Source organism: Peromyscus maniculatus, chromosome 1 (genome assembly GCF_049852395.1).
Source record: "Peromyscus maniculatus bairdii isolate BWxNUB_F1_BW_parent chromosome 1, HU_Pman_BW_mat_3.1, whole genome shotgun sequence".
Taxonomy (NCBI): Eukaryota; Metazoa; Chordata; class Mammalia; order Rodentia; family Cricetidae; genus Peromyscus; species Peromyscus maniculatus.
In genome coordinates this window covers 102902853-102919083 of record NC_134852.1, presented here as the reverse complement: position 1 = coordinate 102919083, position 16231 = coordinate 102902853, and the positions used below count along the sequence as shown (strand labels likewise).

The 16231-nt window shown below is 37.2% G+C and overlaps 1 protein-coding gene across 23 annotated transcripts in view; it reads right to left on the bottom strand.

The window, feature by feature from the left end:
• Positions 1-16231, bottom strand: part of Dlg2 (discs large MAGUK scaffold protein 2) — a 1859766-nt gene that overhangs the window by 470146 nt on the left and 1373389 nt on the right. For all 23 annotated transcript variants that reach the window (XR_013043174.1, XM_076547134.1, XM_076547135.1 and 20 more), the window contains one exon: positions 946-1082. Coding sequence is in view for 22 of the 23 variants with exons in the window: in XM_076547134.1 (XP_076403249.1) it covers positions 946-1082 (137 nt within the window). In the remaining variant the exon portion in view is untranslated. The remainder of the gene's footprint in view (positions 1-945; positions 1083-16231) is intronic.

Below are 16231 nucleotides of genomic sequence, written 5' to 3'. Positions count from 1 at the left end.
AATGTAGAATGTGTAGAAGATGGTTTCACACTTTATTCTAATGTCAATATTTCAAGTAATAAAATTTATATTATGGACAAAAGTTATTCATATCTCAAGTGCCTAAAATTTTTTTTGGTTGAAAAGGCAACATCACAAGATCAACTTTTATTTTCAAAGCATACAAAGAAATAAGTTTCATAGCTTCTTGAGAATGAAAATAGTGATGACTTTAGACAGTCAAGAAGTTGGAAAATTTGAGTTGCAAGTTTGATATTGGTATGTTTCTTTCTTGTTTATTTTTCTTTTCTTTTCTTTTTTCACCAAGTCAGGAAACCATTGCTCATGAAAACCAATTCATTTGAGGACAGGCTAAAGAGATGGGAGGGATAATTATCTCCTTAATGAGAAAATGCATTTATCCTTCCCAATGGTCCTTCCCATGTTGCAGTAGCTCATGGAGTCCCCATCATGTTGCACTGTGAAGTCTGCCTGCTTTTCCTTTTTGCATCTTTATATCTTGGTTTCTTTTAGATACTGAACAAGTGTCTGAGCATGCTTTCCATTCTTTCTCTGAAGCTCCTGTTTCCTTTCTTCAGTATCGCTGCTTGCTGACCTCCATTGCTGAACGGGTATGTACTGAAGGTTAAATGCGTCGTCAAAGGCGGGTCCCTAATCTGACAAGACTGCTAGCCAAGGAGAAGAAAAAAGAATGCATCTTTCTGTCAGCAAAAGCCCACTGAAAGGGCCTGTGAGATACAATCAGATGGTGGCCATCTGCAAACCTGGAGGAGTACCCTCCTCAAAATGAAATAACAGTGTTTGGAATTCTGAGGAAATACATTTCTGCTGTTTAAGCCGTCTAGCCTAGAGTATTTTGTCATAGCTTTCCAAACTAAGACAGCCACACAGTGAGAAAGAAGAACCTTATACATCTGTGCCCAGGTTTGCTGGGGTCACACTCACCATTAGTAGTCTGTCTCCTACTTGCAGCCTTCCATCCTTCTGTGCAGCTCCACCATCTATAATTTTGGTTACATAAATGCTGTTGTCTCCAGGAATGTGCTGGTTCCCCACACCTCCAGCAATACTGAAGCCTAAACCTAGGGGGAAAGAACAGAAAATGAAAAGCAAATGCAATTAGCTCTGTAAAAACATCTGAAAATATTTTTAACTGGTTCATTTTATTTTCTAATAAATGGCAGCAAGGATTCTATTGAAATCAACTTTGGTATCTAAATATTTGAAGGGCTTATTGATTTGTGCTAATGAAGCAAAGATCATTTAGTCAATCATATGTGAATTTCAATTTTGTTCTATTTGAAGAATGGGCCCCTAACCACTACTGTTTTCCAATTAATGAGTTCCTGATAAGTAACTGGTCAGAACAAGGATGCAGCAAAGAATACCGTTCTTATCCCCTTTGAGGTAAGAGTTGTATTTTTGTGTTGAGGCAGGAGAAACACAGGTGCTGTTGTTGACTATACAGATCCCAGGGCTCATCCTCATGGTCATTGCTACTCTAGAACAGGAAGGAGATGCTTCCACTAATGTACTGGAAAAATCTCTTGATTCATGTCTTTCTTCGTTCTATTACTATAAATGCCATGAAACTACTTTCACCTTGAAACATGGAATTTGGGGTAACCTAAATCTGTGTCCCCAGGCTGTTGCCATACATACTTGACTACAGAATAAACCACTTCTTATCCCCTTTGAGGTGAGAGTTATATATTTATGTTGAGTCAGGAGGAACACAGGTGCAGTCCTTGATTGTATGGAGCCCAGGGCTCATCTTCATGTTCACTGTTATTCTAGCATAGAAAGAAGAACCACAACTATTTGGGGGGCAACTGAACACTCTTGATTGACATTTCAGGATGAAAACTATAGTTAGAAGGGTGTCATCTAGACTGAGATGAGCCAAGGATATACTGGATGTTTCTATGTCACTATTTCAGAAAGCTGATGAAAAATTGATGAAAGATGCCCTTTTTACATTTCTTCTTTGGCCATGTTGTCATATTTTTAAAATTCCTGGCCCCTATTAACTAACTGTTAGGTTACAAATGACCAAGGTGCCTATGTAACATATCATTGCAGATGCTGACCAAGGTTCTCCCTGCATCCCTCAGTTCCTACCTGTTACAAGGCCCTCCTGGCTGGCATACCCTGCCCCCTATCCTAAACTTCTCCAGCCCAGCGACTGGGCTACCCGTCCCTTAGATGCCCTTCCCTATGTAATCCAGCCACTTTGGTTTCCCCTCTCTCTTTTGGACTCCCTGGTTGCTGCACCTGGTTCTCCTCTCTCCCCTCTCCCGACATGCTCAGGGTCATGTCCACTCTGGACTCTCCCAGATTTCTCTGCCTCTGGCTCTGCTCTCCCTTTCATCTGAAATAAACTTTCTCCTCCAACCACACCTAGGAAAAGTTATGGCCTTCCTTGTTATTGCTTTTTCCATTCACTAACTGGTAATGAAGCTATTGACAAAAAAAAAAGTGAATCACTTCTGTGTATGGCCTTATGAACAAAAGTTCCCAGAAAAAAGCTGGATCTTTGAACAGAACCTTCTTCAAGACTAATTAATTGAGTAGAGCTTCAGTGACTGTGGAGGGATTTGGAATGATTCAAGTCTGAAGCCAAAACATCTTGAGTCCTCTTTAGCCCTCTCAATAGCCATTTATCGTCTTCCTCTGAACCTTATCTGACAGCTCTGTGACCATTAGGTGAACCATTTGGGATGTAGAAACAGACATTTGCTTTTGCTTGGTATGTGGTAACTTAGCAGACCACTACCTTATAGCAACTCCGAAGCTAAGAGGGTCATCAGATTGCACCCGAGGCCCATCACAGAGCTCTCCTGCTTTGCTGTAACCCATCTCCCCATGCTTCTACCAATGTATTTGAAAAGGGTCTTGATTTCTGACTTTCTTTGCTCTGTTAAAAAAAATCCATGAAATTGCTTCCATGTTGGGACAGGGAATTTGGGGTAACCTAAGTCTGTGTCTCCAGGCTATGCTCACTCATACTTGGCTACAGAACAAACCATTTATCCCTGGCTGCTGAGGTGAGAGTTGTATTTATGTGCTTAGAGTCTTAAGAATAAAAAATGACACCTTTACTCTACTTTTTATAATGAATGGCAGAATATAAGATCATTTTAAACATGGACATTTTATTTTAAGAGGTGAATTTTACTATGGCTTGCAAAATGCTTATTTTTTAATTTAACTGTGGAAGGATATAACAAGAGCAGAATTATCTACCAACTATAAAGTAGTTGAAAAGAAATGATTGATAGACCCTCTGAGGACATGATTCAGAAAGAGAATACTCAAAGTCCAGTGAAATTAAACACAGAGTTTTATGTCTTTTTGGCTTAAGAAAAAAATTAAAAAACATACATTGAATAACTGGTAAAGCAGTCATAAAATTTTTGGTACTTTATATATATAATAATGGAAAAATGATTTTTATAAACATTAACTCTATTTCATTATGCTTTTGATTATCAATACAGAGCAAATTAAATATATGCTCTTAAGACAATATAAATAATGGAAAAATGATGATTTAGTATATTATCAAGTTACACCCTGGAATTATATTAAAAATGCAATGGTTTTGTTAAATGAACTATAATAGTTGTTAAAAATGGAAAATGGATTCAAATTGATAGGGCAATTAAAATAAGCGTTATATAATTTCCTACTGAAGTGGGTAATTATTCTTCATTGATACTTTACCACCCCATAGAACCCTGAGTACATTTGTCTGCCTATGACTTAGAAGAATGTGTTTTCTAAGCAATGACCAAAGAATAAATGAATTGTCTATAAACGGGCTTTTCCTATGAACTTTAAAATGTGCATTAGCTCATATTGTCCAAAATTGTAATTTCACTGGATAAATGAGCATAAGATGTTTTAAAAATATTTTTCTCAGCATTTGCACTGTCACATGAAGTCTACTGCATTTGTAGCACAACAGAGGTCATTCTAAAAACTGTAAAGAAAAAGGTTAAATACATATCCAGGAACTCTGATTTACACCCACTAGATGAGCAATAAATGCCAGAGACAATCTTGGTTCCTGAGAGCTATGGAACACATTACCACCATAAAAAAGATTAAGTCCCACAAAGAGAATAACTATATAGTTGACATTTGAAATTGAAGACAGCACCAAGACCATGAAATCACTATGAATACTGTGCACATAAACACATCAGCTGAAAAACTGTTTCTTTCTTTCTTTCTTTTTTTGAGATGAGGTTTATATACTTTTTACCTAGTGACTCTACCCAAGGTGAAGCCAGGCATTTTTAGTACACACATCTCTGAGACCCAGAGAAAGTGTCTGGTGCCACACAACTAAATGTTTCTCTTATTTCAATGACATATGAATATATTTTAAACCAATCCATACTTAATATCAAATAGTTTTCAGGTATTATTCTTTTCATGATTTTCATTTGTTCAGACAGGGCTTCACTGTGTTGTCAAGCCTGTCCTTGAACTCATGATCTCCCTGCCTCAGCCTTCAGGATACTGAAATGACAGGTGTGCATACCATGCCTTTCCATATTCCAGATACTCAGTTCAATAGGGTATGTAATGTGAAACTTATGTCTATATAATGCAAACAAGTTTACTTACATTCAGAAGTATCAATCTATGTTTTAAGATTGGATGCATTCCCATTCATTCATTTCATTCATCCACATATTCATTCAACCAACATCTCCTAAATATGTTCTGTGGTTTTCTTGGTTTGAGACAGGGTCATATTTTAGCACATGACAGCCTCAAACTCTTTATGAGGCTGGACTTGAATTCCTGATCTTTCTTTCTCTACCTCCTCAAACTAGGATTGCAAGCATATATATCCATGCACATCCATTCTATGCAGTATGTCCATTGTGTGCAAGAAAGTCATTCTGCTATATTTATCTTGGCTACAAAAGACAGAAATTGGCTAGAGTATACTTCCTAAAGGCCTTATTCAAATATCAATCCCTCTAGAGGCCTGACTCTGATCTTTCTATTCAATATTGTCTTTTACTATATATTCTACTGTGATGGTTAGATTTCATTGTCCAGTTGATACAGTCTAGAATCACCTAGAAGGAGAGTCTCAGTGGGGAATTGTCTAGATAAGTTCCCCTTTGGCTGTGTTTGTGGGGCACTGTCTTGATTATGTTAATTGATGTAGAAAGAGTCAGTCTAAAGGTGGACAGTACCATTCCTTGGGGTTGGGATCTGGATTCTATACAAGGGGAGAAACAGAGTTGAGCACAGCAGGCATGCATTCATTCTTTACTCTCTGCTCTTGAACATGGATATAATGTAACCAGCTGCTTCAAGTTTCTGCCACATTGATCTCTCTGCAAAGATGAGCTATAACCTGGAATTTTGAAGTGGGTGAGACTTTCTCCTCTATGGTGCTTTTGTCAGCGTGTTCTATCACAGTAACAGGAAAAGAAATGAATAAATATATCTACCCTATCACCATGCCTCACTTTCCATTTTCTCTTAGCATTTATTACCTTGCAATAAGTCACCTGTGTGGCTTCCCTTTTGTGAGACAGGCTCTGTCTGTGGCCAAGGCTGACCTTGGATTATTGGGCTCATACACTCCTCCTACCACAGCCCCCCAAACAGCTTTGTCTACAGTTATACACCGTCATATACCTTTTATGGTTTATCTTTTTGGTGAAAGTCCAAGCTCTTCAGTGCCATGGATTCTTGTTTTATATTGTATAATTAGAGAAAAGCTGGGCATGGAAGTTTCAACATGAATATATTCTTAGTGAGAGAAAGAACACATGATTTTAAAGGAGGGAGAGAGGCACAAATCTCTGAAAAAAAATCCTCCCTCTAAAGATGAGATTGTTGGCTTTGAGATAGTGAGGGGCAGAAAACTGCACAGTCAGTGGAACCAGGGAGTATGTGAGGCACTCCTCTGCTTTAGGAGAACTGAAATCAGCTTTCTCCCTTCAATCTGCCCGGAGTTTATGCCAATTGTAGAGCAGAGAAAGGGCAGCAGAAGAGACAGCATCTCATCCTGAACTCTTTATCTAACGACTGTGGAAATTCATTTCTCAATTCTCTCATCTGAAATAAAAGAGTGGACATCTCTATGTCCTATAGAGATTGGCACATAATAGACTCTGGATAAATACAATCCCCTGCTTTCAACAAGTCCCCTAGGTTGGTGAGAATATCAGACACTTAAAATACTTTTGGCAGGATGTATACAATGGTGATAGAGGTGTTGAGAGAGAGAAATCTTACTTCTGAAATGGTCTGGAATGGGACCAACAAAGGGTCTGCATTTCAGCTTCATCTGAAGTTGAAGGAGAATTCATAAAAGAGAATGCACTTTTGACACCAACTCTCCCTCTGGATTCCAGACACACTCAATGACATGAACACGCAACACCAATAAAACCCAGCTCTCCTGAACTCGACGCAGAAGCAAAACCATTAGGAAAGCATGTATTTGTAGTGTGATAAACCACATCTACCAAGGTAGTACAATAAAATTATAAATATTTGAGTCAACAATGCCAAACATGTCAAAAATCACTGTTTTTGGGAAATAAAAGCTCTGATTGGTCACCATTTTTAAAAGAAAATTTCATTATAAGTATATAACTCTAGACCATGAAATTAGTCAAACATAAAATCAACTCAGTGAAAAGACTTAGTAGTTCTCACCATTATATTACCCACTGTGGGGACTTTGGTTATTAAAACAAAAACATTCCTATTTATGCTGGCTATATACAAAGCTAACACAGAAAAAATCTACATAATCAAATCACAAAAGAAGGTAAAATTAACAGATCTTCCTGAGCTCTAATAAAGGATAAAGATATGCCTAACTCAAACAGTTAATCCCCTAAATAACTAAAAACATGTTTGACAAATGTGGATATACCCATAAAATTTCAGGATTCTATCCGTTGTGTAAGGCTGGATTCACTCCATATTTTTGACGTATTCCTGAATTTATATCCTTGTGTTAGCACAGAAGCTGCAGGTACAGGAAAGGCACACAAGAAGCTTGATAATGCCTTTAATTGACCTGTTCCCATACAGAATGTTTTCTTCACTGTATAAATAGAGAAGCCAGTGAGTGGATTACTGTTCACGCTTTCAGCAGTTGTCTGCCTACACTGAGGGGGAGGTGTCGGTGCGAGGTGGGGGCTGAAGCTGACGTTTTGGCAGCATAAATTGATACTGTGGTTTAGAAGCTCAGAATAAAATGAAATACTTAAAAATGTCATATGATCACAATGTGCCCATACATTCCTTGTGGGTGTAAAGCACTGAGCTTTGTGATAGCTGAGAACCATTCAATAACTCGCTTCAACAACATTTTATGTGAGTTTACTGGGACAATCCTTGAGGGCTTCTCCAAACAATTTGATATTATTAAACAGCTTGGTTCTGTCACAGCTTACTTAGGATCTGCCAGTGAGGGTGTTTATTGCTTTGTAGAAAGCACTACAGATATTTTGCACATTCTGTCTATGTTTTTATTGAACGAGAAATACTGAATTGGTCCTAAACTCTGGATGGCCTGTCTTAGAACACACCTATCCTCATGGGCAACTTAATATTTGAATGCACACACATGCCAGTTAAAATGAAAGAACCAAAAAAAAAAAAATCCAACCCGTGTGTCTGCTCAATACTGATAACAGACTATTTTGACATCTCTTTACATTTAGAAAGAAAAACTGCTTAAAATAACCAGCTACGAGCCTTTTATTTTTATTTGTGAGATGACTGAATCCCTTTGGTCACAGTGGATCTTTGTAATTAAAAGTCAAAACCTATTTGCTTATTCTTTGGATGCTCTCTAGGTTCAAAGGACAAAGTTTTGGAGTTGAAAAAGTAGCCCTTTGAAAAATCTCTTTGGTGCTCAATACTCCTCACCGGGTCTCTCATAGATCACCAGTCAACTACTGCAGCCAATGCTGAAGGCTTTTCTCCTAGTCCCTATTGCATGAGACTCACCCATGCTTTCGGTGCATCACTTTCATGCCTGCTGTTTCCTGCCTCAAAGGAGTGAGCACATCCTGTTTTCTGAACATAAATCTGCCCACCATAGGAAATTGCTTGCTTTTCCTTTATCCCCCTCCTCTGGGGTTGGCTATTCTTTCCTAGCTGAAAAGATACATTCTTGAACTCATAACAGCCTTTCTTGTAACAGCAGAAGTTTGTGAACATTGATATCTCTATATAGTTCCCAATGTCATTGATCATACCTAAAATCGCTTAATTTTATCTTCCTCATTTCATATTCCATGGTCTATGTCTATGGCATCCCTTAGGTTTGAACCACTTCTATAAAAAGCCCCTGGCACGTGTTAGGGTGATTGTTTAGAACGAGTTTTATTATGGATACAATTTAAGGTGAGATTAGACTGGATAGATATATGCCTTAGTCCAATAAACAATGTCTCGACAAAAAGAGGAGATCTGGACATGGAAACACACAGGAAGAATTCAAAGGATGACAGAAGTGGATATTGGAAGAACAGATTTGTAAACCAAGGCACAGCAAGTATTTTCAATGATCTTAAAAGTTGGGGAGACTGGAACATCTTCTCCTTCAGGGCCTTCTAAAAGGAATCAATTTGTTGACACCTCCATCTCAGCTCTGTAGCCTCAAGGCCTGTCAGAGAACATATTTGTGCTGTTTTAAACCATTCACTGTATACTGCTTTGTTGTGACAGGCCTAGGAAATGACTATAACTTCTGGTTTCCAGGGCTTGAGTGGTTATATTTATATACAGATCTTTCTTTTTAAACACACGTCTTACTGATACACTGCCATATGCAAGTCACTTTATTATTATCTCCTCCTGTAGTGAGAGTGTCTGTGTCAACTATAAATGAGTTCCATTGGATGAGGAACTCAGGCAATTACCAGACTTTTCCTGCCTAAGTCCTGGAAATGCAATATGCCTTTGCATTTATTATACTGCCTGCAACATTGCTGATGAAGTTGACACTTGACTACCTTTCATAACATTGTCTTGCTTACCTGACGTTGTTCCTTTCTTTGATGACTTATCTTACATATGTGTTGTGTGTATGTAGGTGCCTCTGCCTGCCCATGTGTGCACACGAAGCACAGAGGAAGACATCAGGTATCCTTCTCTATGACTCTCTACCTTATTCTCCTACAGGGAATTTCCATGAACTTGAAGCTTACCATTTGGGCTAGACTAGTTGTCCAGTGAGCTCCTGTGATCTGCCCATCACCATCTCCAATATTGGGGTTACACACACACAGACACACACACACACACACACACAGAGAGAGAGAGAGAGAGAGAGAGAGAGAGAGAGAGAGAGAGAGAGAGAGAGAGAGAGAGAGAGAGAGAGAGAGTTCTCTGCTCTTTATAGATATGGTACTCATTTTTTTTTTACTCTTCCTTACTTTTCTACTGAATTGTCCTCCAGGAAATCTGATCTTGGCTAGTGAGTTTTACATTGCTGAGCTCATTTTGGACATTTTCATGTGTCTTCCAGATTTTAATTTCCCCTACTATCTAGTTTTTAGTCAACTCTAATTTATAATTTATTTCCAAGTTGCATATAGGTAATACTATGACAGCCTTTTGTGCCCATATTTAATACAAGAAACAATCGGCTGCTCATGTGCCAAGTATCAGCTGGAACATCATGGCTGTGTTTGTGAATTTACTAGCTGTGGTTCTTGTTCTCAGGTACCTTATTGCCTAGTGGAAGATAAAAGCCATACCTAGAAAGTAAAGACACAGAATAATAAATGCAAACTTGGAGAAAAAGTGACTATAGGGCCCTGTAAGTGGGATGCCTATCTTGGTTTGGAGATCAGGGTGGTTTATCTGTGGCTTATGGTATCCAGGGCGAGATGTAAAAGACAGTGTGAATCAGGAAAACAAGGGCATGGGAAGAAACCATGCAGCAAAGAAACACAACTCAAGGATGTTAAATAGAGAGATACTAAGACTTACTCCCAAAATAGTCCAGGTAAGAAAATTTTAGGCAGAGTGCAAACTCCTCCAAAAGAGGGGTCATATTTGCTCAGTTACTGATACAGTAGTTAACAACACCTTGTGACAAAAGAATGAATGGACACAAAAGGTCATAATCTCTACCACATCAGAAGTAAAAGAGGAAAGAATGCCAAAGGTAAATTTAGTAGCATGGAAAATAGAGGCACTTCACAAATTAGCCTCTTACATGTGCTGATAATTTTCTTTCTCTCCCTCCCCTCCTTAATAAATTGCATGATCCTACAGAGTAGGATGCATTATATAGACTATGTTGAGCATAGTTCTGGCATTTAGTGATTGTTGTAGATCAAATCTACTAAATCATTCATTGGGCAATTGGTCATATGTTATAATACATTTTTAAATATCAAGCATTCCACATTAACAAAGATACATATGTTAGTTTATTTCTTTATAATAAAAACTTTAGAATATGTATAGTAAGCACTTTTAACATGTCAATTACTATGATAGGTATTGGCAGAATTCATGAAAACTATGCTAACATCTTCCCTAAAGGAACAAATTTAGCTTTTTTCTTACTCAGGGCATTATCATCTCTGACCAATTTTCTTTCGCTATTATAAGTGAAACAGCCTGCATAGACCACAGATAATCAATTGCTCCTGGGACTTAGGACAGTGTGATTATATGCTCTGCTACTGATTCAGTCCATTTTATCATACCTGAAATGACATACTCTCCAATGTTACAGGATGAAAATACAACCTAGGTAATAAGCCATGCCTCTATCTACTATCACATGAATGTGGGATTTACAGGTTAAAATAAGCTGCCATTTGCAAACCAAGCTCATTATAATTGATGTCCAACATTTTACAGACTAACATCGAGGCATCATGATACCAGCACACAAAGTAATAAAAATAACATAGATTGTTACAAAGATATAAAGCCATTTCATATGTTAAAATTAGATGAGGATTTTCTGGTTGCTAGAAAGGTTGCTGTGGAAACCAAGTTGAAACACCTGAAAAGTACCTCGGAGCATCTTGGTTCATCTCCATCCACTAAGACAAAGCTCTGTTCAGTAACATCTTGTTTGCAAGGCCCTTCCTGATCTCCACTCCTGCAAACTACAAATACTCTGCACTGACTACATATCATGCCTTATATCTTCTTCACTCTGGACTGTATTTCAGTTTGGTTTTGTTGCTGGAGCTTAAACCCAGTGATTCCTGCTTGTTGGGTCAAAACTAATGGACACATTTGAAAGTCCCCATTGACTGATGATCTGTGTGGGACAGGGGTAAGATCTTTAGGATCAGCACTGCACTCAGCTACACTTGCCTTGTCACAAAATGTCTCACTGTAACTGAAAACCTTCTGCAACAAACCCTTTAATCTGTACAGTGTACCTTACACAGACACTTGAACAAAGGCTAATCTTACATTCTAACCAAGTTAGTTGGTCTTTAAAAAAATTTTACAACATGACCAAACACATTTAATGAAAACTTAAAACAGTATATTTTATAAAGTCTCTTTGTTTTCTACTCTGTAGGGCGATTTAATAAAATATGACATGGCTACTGTGTGGATGGGAAAAAAGATTAAAGGTACAATAGTATTTTTAGCTTTCTAAGCATCAGGTTTATCAGGAGAATATCAAGGAGGCTAAAAGCTACTTCCTAAAATCATGGTGAGAACTATGATAATATATAAAAAGTATCACAAATTACCACTAGTGTACAAAGAGTATTCATTATCTTTTCCTTAGTTTCCAAAACTATAATGAATTGAATATGATGATAATGCTTTGTAACTCCTACTCATTTATAATTGCATAAAATTTAGATAAGATAAAATATTAGCATATAAAATGAATTACCAGATATGAAATCATATCTAACCACTGGTCCATTACCTATCAGCTCATATTTTATTTCCCAGACTATCTTAAATACAATTGTATATTTTTACAACACATTTATCTCAAAGGAAAAAAGAGATGCATTATAGAGCTGGGTCGTTCCAGTCTCTTACTTCTTTTGTCTCTTTCTCAATGAATCTCCTCCATGGATTCTTTGCATTATTTAAGTCATGGGTTCTTTAATTTGTGAGGAGTTTCTGTGAAAATTCTGTTTGCGCATCAGATGAAATATAATTAACATTATCTATACAGTTAGAATGGCACCAGCTTGGACAGCCTGGTTCCAAGTATACAGAAACTATGAATATATCTCAACAATTGACATAATTAGCCTAAATGTTTTTGAAGAAGTAGGTTCTGTAATTTTCAGATGTACATCTATTCAGATGGCTGTCAGCAGATGGATATCTAATCAGGATTTGGTTTAGTCAGTGCTCCAGAACATTCCCCACTCTCTAAAGGATTTTCAAGGACTTTCAATAAATGTATTGGAGAAGAGTAGGGGAAAAGGCATGTGATAATACTTAGAGGAAATCAGGTGTTAAAGCTCAGTCCTTTAACAGACTGGAAAAGAAAACAAGAAAAATACAAGTGAAATCAGATAAATTCACAGATTGTCAGAATTGAATTTGGTACTCTGAGTAAGGACAAATTAAGGTGTAACTAAGATTCAGGAAAAATGGGGATGTATTGAAATAAGAAGCTCTAGAGTGATGTAGCTATGTTTAAGTGGACCACTTTGTTTTGAAGCAGCCACATGCAGCTTCCTGTGTTCATCTGCCATTCATTGCTTATTGCTTCGAGTGGGAACAAGCAGATGTATTTACCCTTCTGCGCTTGGGAAACATTACCCTCGATAAATATTTGCTGACAGAATGAGTAAGAAAGCAAGGCAGTGGCTGTAGGCTTAGCCACAGGGTTGTGTCATTGATTTCCTATTGAACAAGTTATCTTAAATTGTTTGCAATTCTTTTTGTTTTCACATGTGGTATTGGAGATTGAATTCAGATCCTTCCTTGTACATGCTGGGGAAGTGTTCTACCACTAAGCTGCACACCCTACCTGAAAGTGCTTCTGATCATTCTACGTCTTGACTAGAGTGTTTTATACTTTATTTTATATTATTAGAAATGTCATATACCCTTTCAGTCCTGACTCAGATATTTTGGGATATAATATGTCTACTAGATTTAAAAAGTTAAGAAAAACCCCTGCCACTGAGATTGTGAGTATCATGTCAATTTGCATAATGGTGATCTTTTAGTTTTATTTCAATATCTACTTCTAAATCTGTAAGGATAATTTGGCAGTAAGCTGCAAAAATAAACTAAACCCAGAAGAACAACAATCCTATGGGCTTTACCTGGAAGTGAAAACATAGAGGAATAGCCAAAAACAAATGAAAAAATTTAGTTCAATTCCTCATTCCATAATAAGTCTTCTATGGTTTGCACAGTGTGGATTTATTTTTATTTCCCTTCTTCAACTTTGGGGTTTGATAATTTGAAAAGATAATTTAGGTAAAAAGGAAAACCTGTTCTCCCCCACTCTTATCATGGATGAACTTCCTTCTAGGCATCCATTGAGAGCAGTAAATATCGAGGATCCTTTGGTGAGCCAGTGAACTGTGCAGTCCAGCTGGATATTGCAAGTGAAGTTTATAAAGGCTACTACTCCCTTTAGAAAATGAATATTATATGTGATAAAATTTGCAAGCCAGAATATAAATAGTTATATTTATTACTTATTAAATGTCAAGAACAAAGATGAACATATTTTATTTATTATGACTTATTTTATTAACCTCATTAAAAAAAGAGGTAGTAGAGATACTGTAGTAAATTACAAATAAGAACATAAAGAAGAAAGGATTTAAGTAATTTTTCTCAAGATCAGAGATGTAATGACCTGCAGGGCTGGGATGTGAATCTGAAAGTATCTGGCAACGAAGGCTGTGCTTCTATCTACTCTTCCATTCTGTGTACTGTGTCCCAATTTAAAAATCTCTTAGACTATTCTGTCTACACACAAGAATACTAGCAATAGAAGTAACAGAAACCCTAAAAAAATTCAAGTGAGGGCTATGAAAACACTAATCTTTCATGTACTAGGTTTTAGTTATAGCAGAACTGATCATCTTTTCCCTTAAATTATATAATCAAATAATTCAGTTTATCCAAGGGACTTGAAATTAATCTAATTCCATTTACACAACAATCAGGTTCCATTCCTCTTTGTAAATGGAATCCTTAACCCTCAGTAACCAAACCTAAGGTGCTCAGAGTCTAGGCTGTAAGATAACAAAATACAGCTAACTGCCAGATAACATTCCTGTAGGAACAGGAACACCATAGTGATTGCACAGTATTACTATACTGATACTGCCATTAACAGAAAACTGCCTTCTTCAATGGCATTAATAGTTGTAGCAGGCACCTCATTATTTTAACTAAGAACTTGCTGAATTAACTAAAATGCATCATTAAGGGAAGCTAATGTTCATGAGAAGAAAGCTTCATAGTGCTCCTCACACAAAGTGGAGTTGTACACTTACTAGTGGATTTTGTACCTACCAATAGGATTGTATGTTCAACATTTTTACCTTGGTCATTCATCTCCTTTTGTTTATTATTATATGACCTGTTACATAAATAGGTCACTTGACTAAGCATCTTATGATCTGATAAAATACCAATGTGAAAGAGTTACATCTAAAAACTACAAAGGGGAATGTTTTGAAAATGCTTCTTAAATAGATGACTTAAAATTGTGTCAAATTAATGTGGGCAAGACAAAAGCAAAAGACAAATTACAAAGCTTATAAGTGAATATGTTATTCCCTTAACGTCTTTGATTTGGGGTATTGTTAGGTCTCAAACCTGGGACAAATGGCTGGGGTGCCTATTTAATGTACCGAAGTGGACCTGGCTACCAGGTTTTCTCAGCATCTCTCAGTTCCTACCTGTTGAAGGTATGGCTGGTATACCCCACCACCCTAAACTTCTCCAGCCCAGGGGTCTGGCTGCCCTTCCCCCAGCTGCCCTTCCTTATATAATCTAGCCATTTTGGTTACCTTTCACCCTCTTTGTTCACTCTTTACTTTCCTGGCCTCTTGGTCTGAATCTCCCCTTGTCCCTCCTTCTTCTCTTCACGGAGCCTGGCTCAGGGTCATGTTCACTCCGGATCTCCCAAATGTGTCTGCCTCTGTCTATGTTCTCCCTTTTATCTACAACAAACCAGCTCCTCCACCATACCTAGGAGCAGTCATGCCCTTCCTTTTTATTCATTTTTTTCATTCAGGTATATTATATGCATCAAAATGGTGGAGACCTCTAAAAATGGGAATTATTTTAAAGAAATATTAGGCAACTTAATACATATTTTGAGTTTAAATGAAAGTAAAATGTTTAAGGAATCATTTAAACTGCCCATTTTTTTTCTACAGATTTTTCTATAGATTACATAAAGGAGTTCCCACTGACTGCCCACCATGTGCCAGGAATGGTTCTGAGAGCCTTTCATGCAGAGTTTTCTTTCATCCTTAGACCAACTATTGTGCACATTGAACCAATTAGGAGACTTAGAGATGGTCAGTCCCACATTATCACAGGTGATAACTGGGGAAGACAGAATTCCAACTGGCAAATGCACAGAAGCTCTGTGTCACTTTTCCTCTCAGCATCCAATGTGAAACCACCATGGTTCTTGAACAAGTACAAAACTTCATTCATTGTAAACCTAAACAGCATTCATTTCTTCAGTTAGTATTAAGGTAAGAAAGGCCAAGATTTGTGTAATCTATCTCCACCTGAAGATCTTTCCACTTCTTTTTGCCTCTTTGGAGAGGTGTAAAATATGTATGTGTGAGCATATGTGTGCACATGTACACTCATTCACACACACACATCTTGCCAAGAACTTTTCCCCAAGAAAATCACTTTATATTATTTCTTTCTTGTATAATATTGTTCAATATTGAATTTTATCTGCTTGACCATTCAACTATCTATCAAATAAATATGTCAAGCCACATTCTTCAGACTCAATAAATAGCAAATTTGTTTTATAAAAAGTTCAGAAGCAGAGTCAATAAGCTTAATATATTCACACACAATTTTAATTGACCACCTAATATATGAAACAAGTGACATATAGAGTGACAGGTAAACATTGAAATTCTGTAAATATGTAACTGACTTAACACTACCATTGCTAGGCACTGAAGTTTTATAAGGTACCTTCTCTATTGTCATGAGACCAGCACAATTTTCATTCCCATTTTACTGGCGAGTA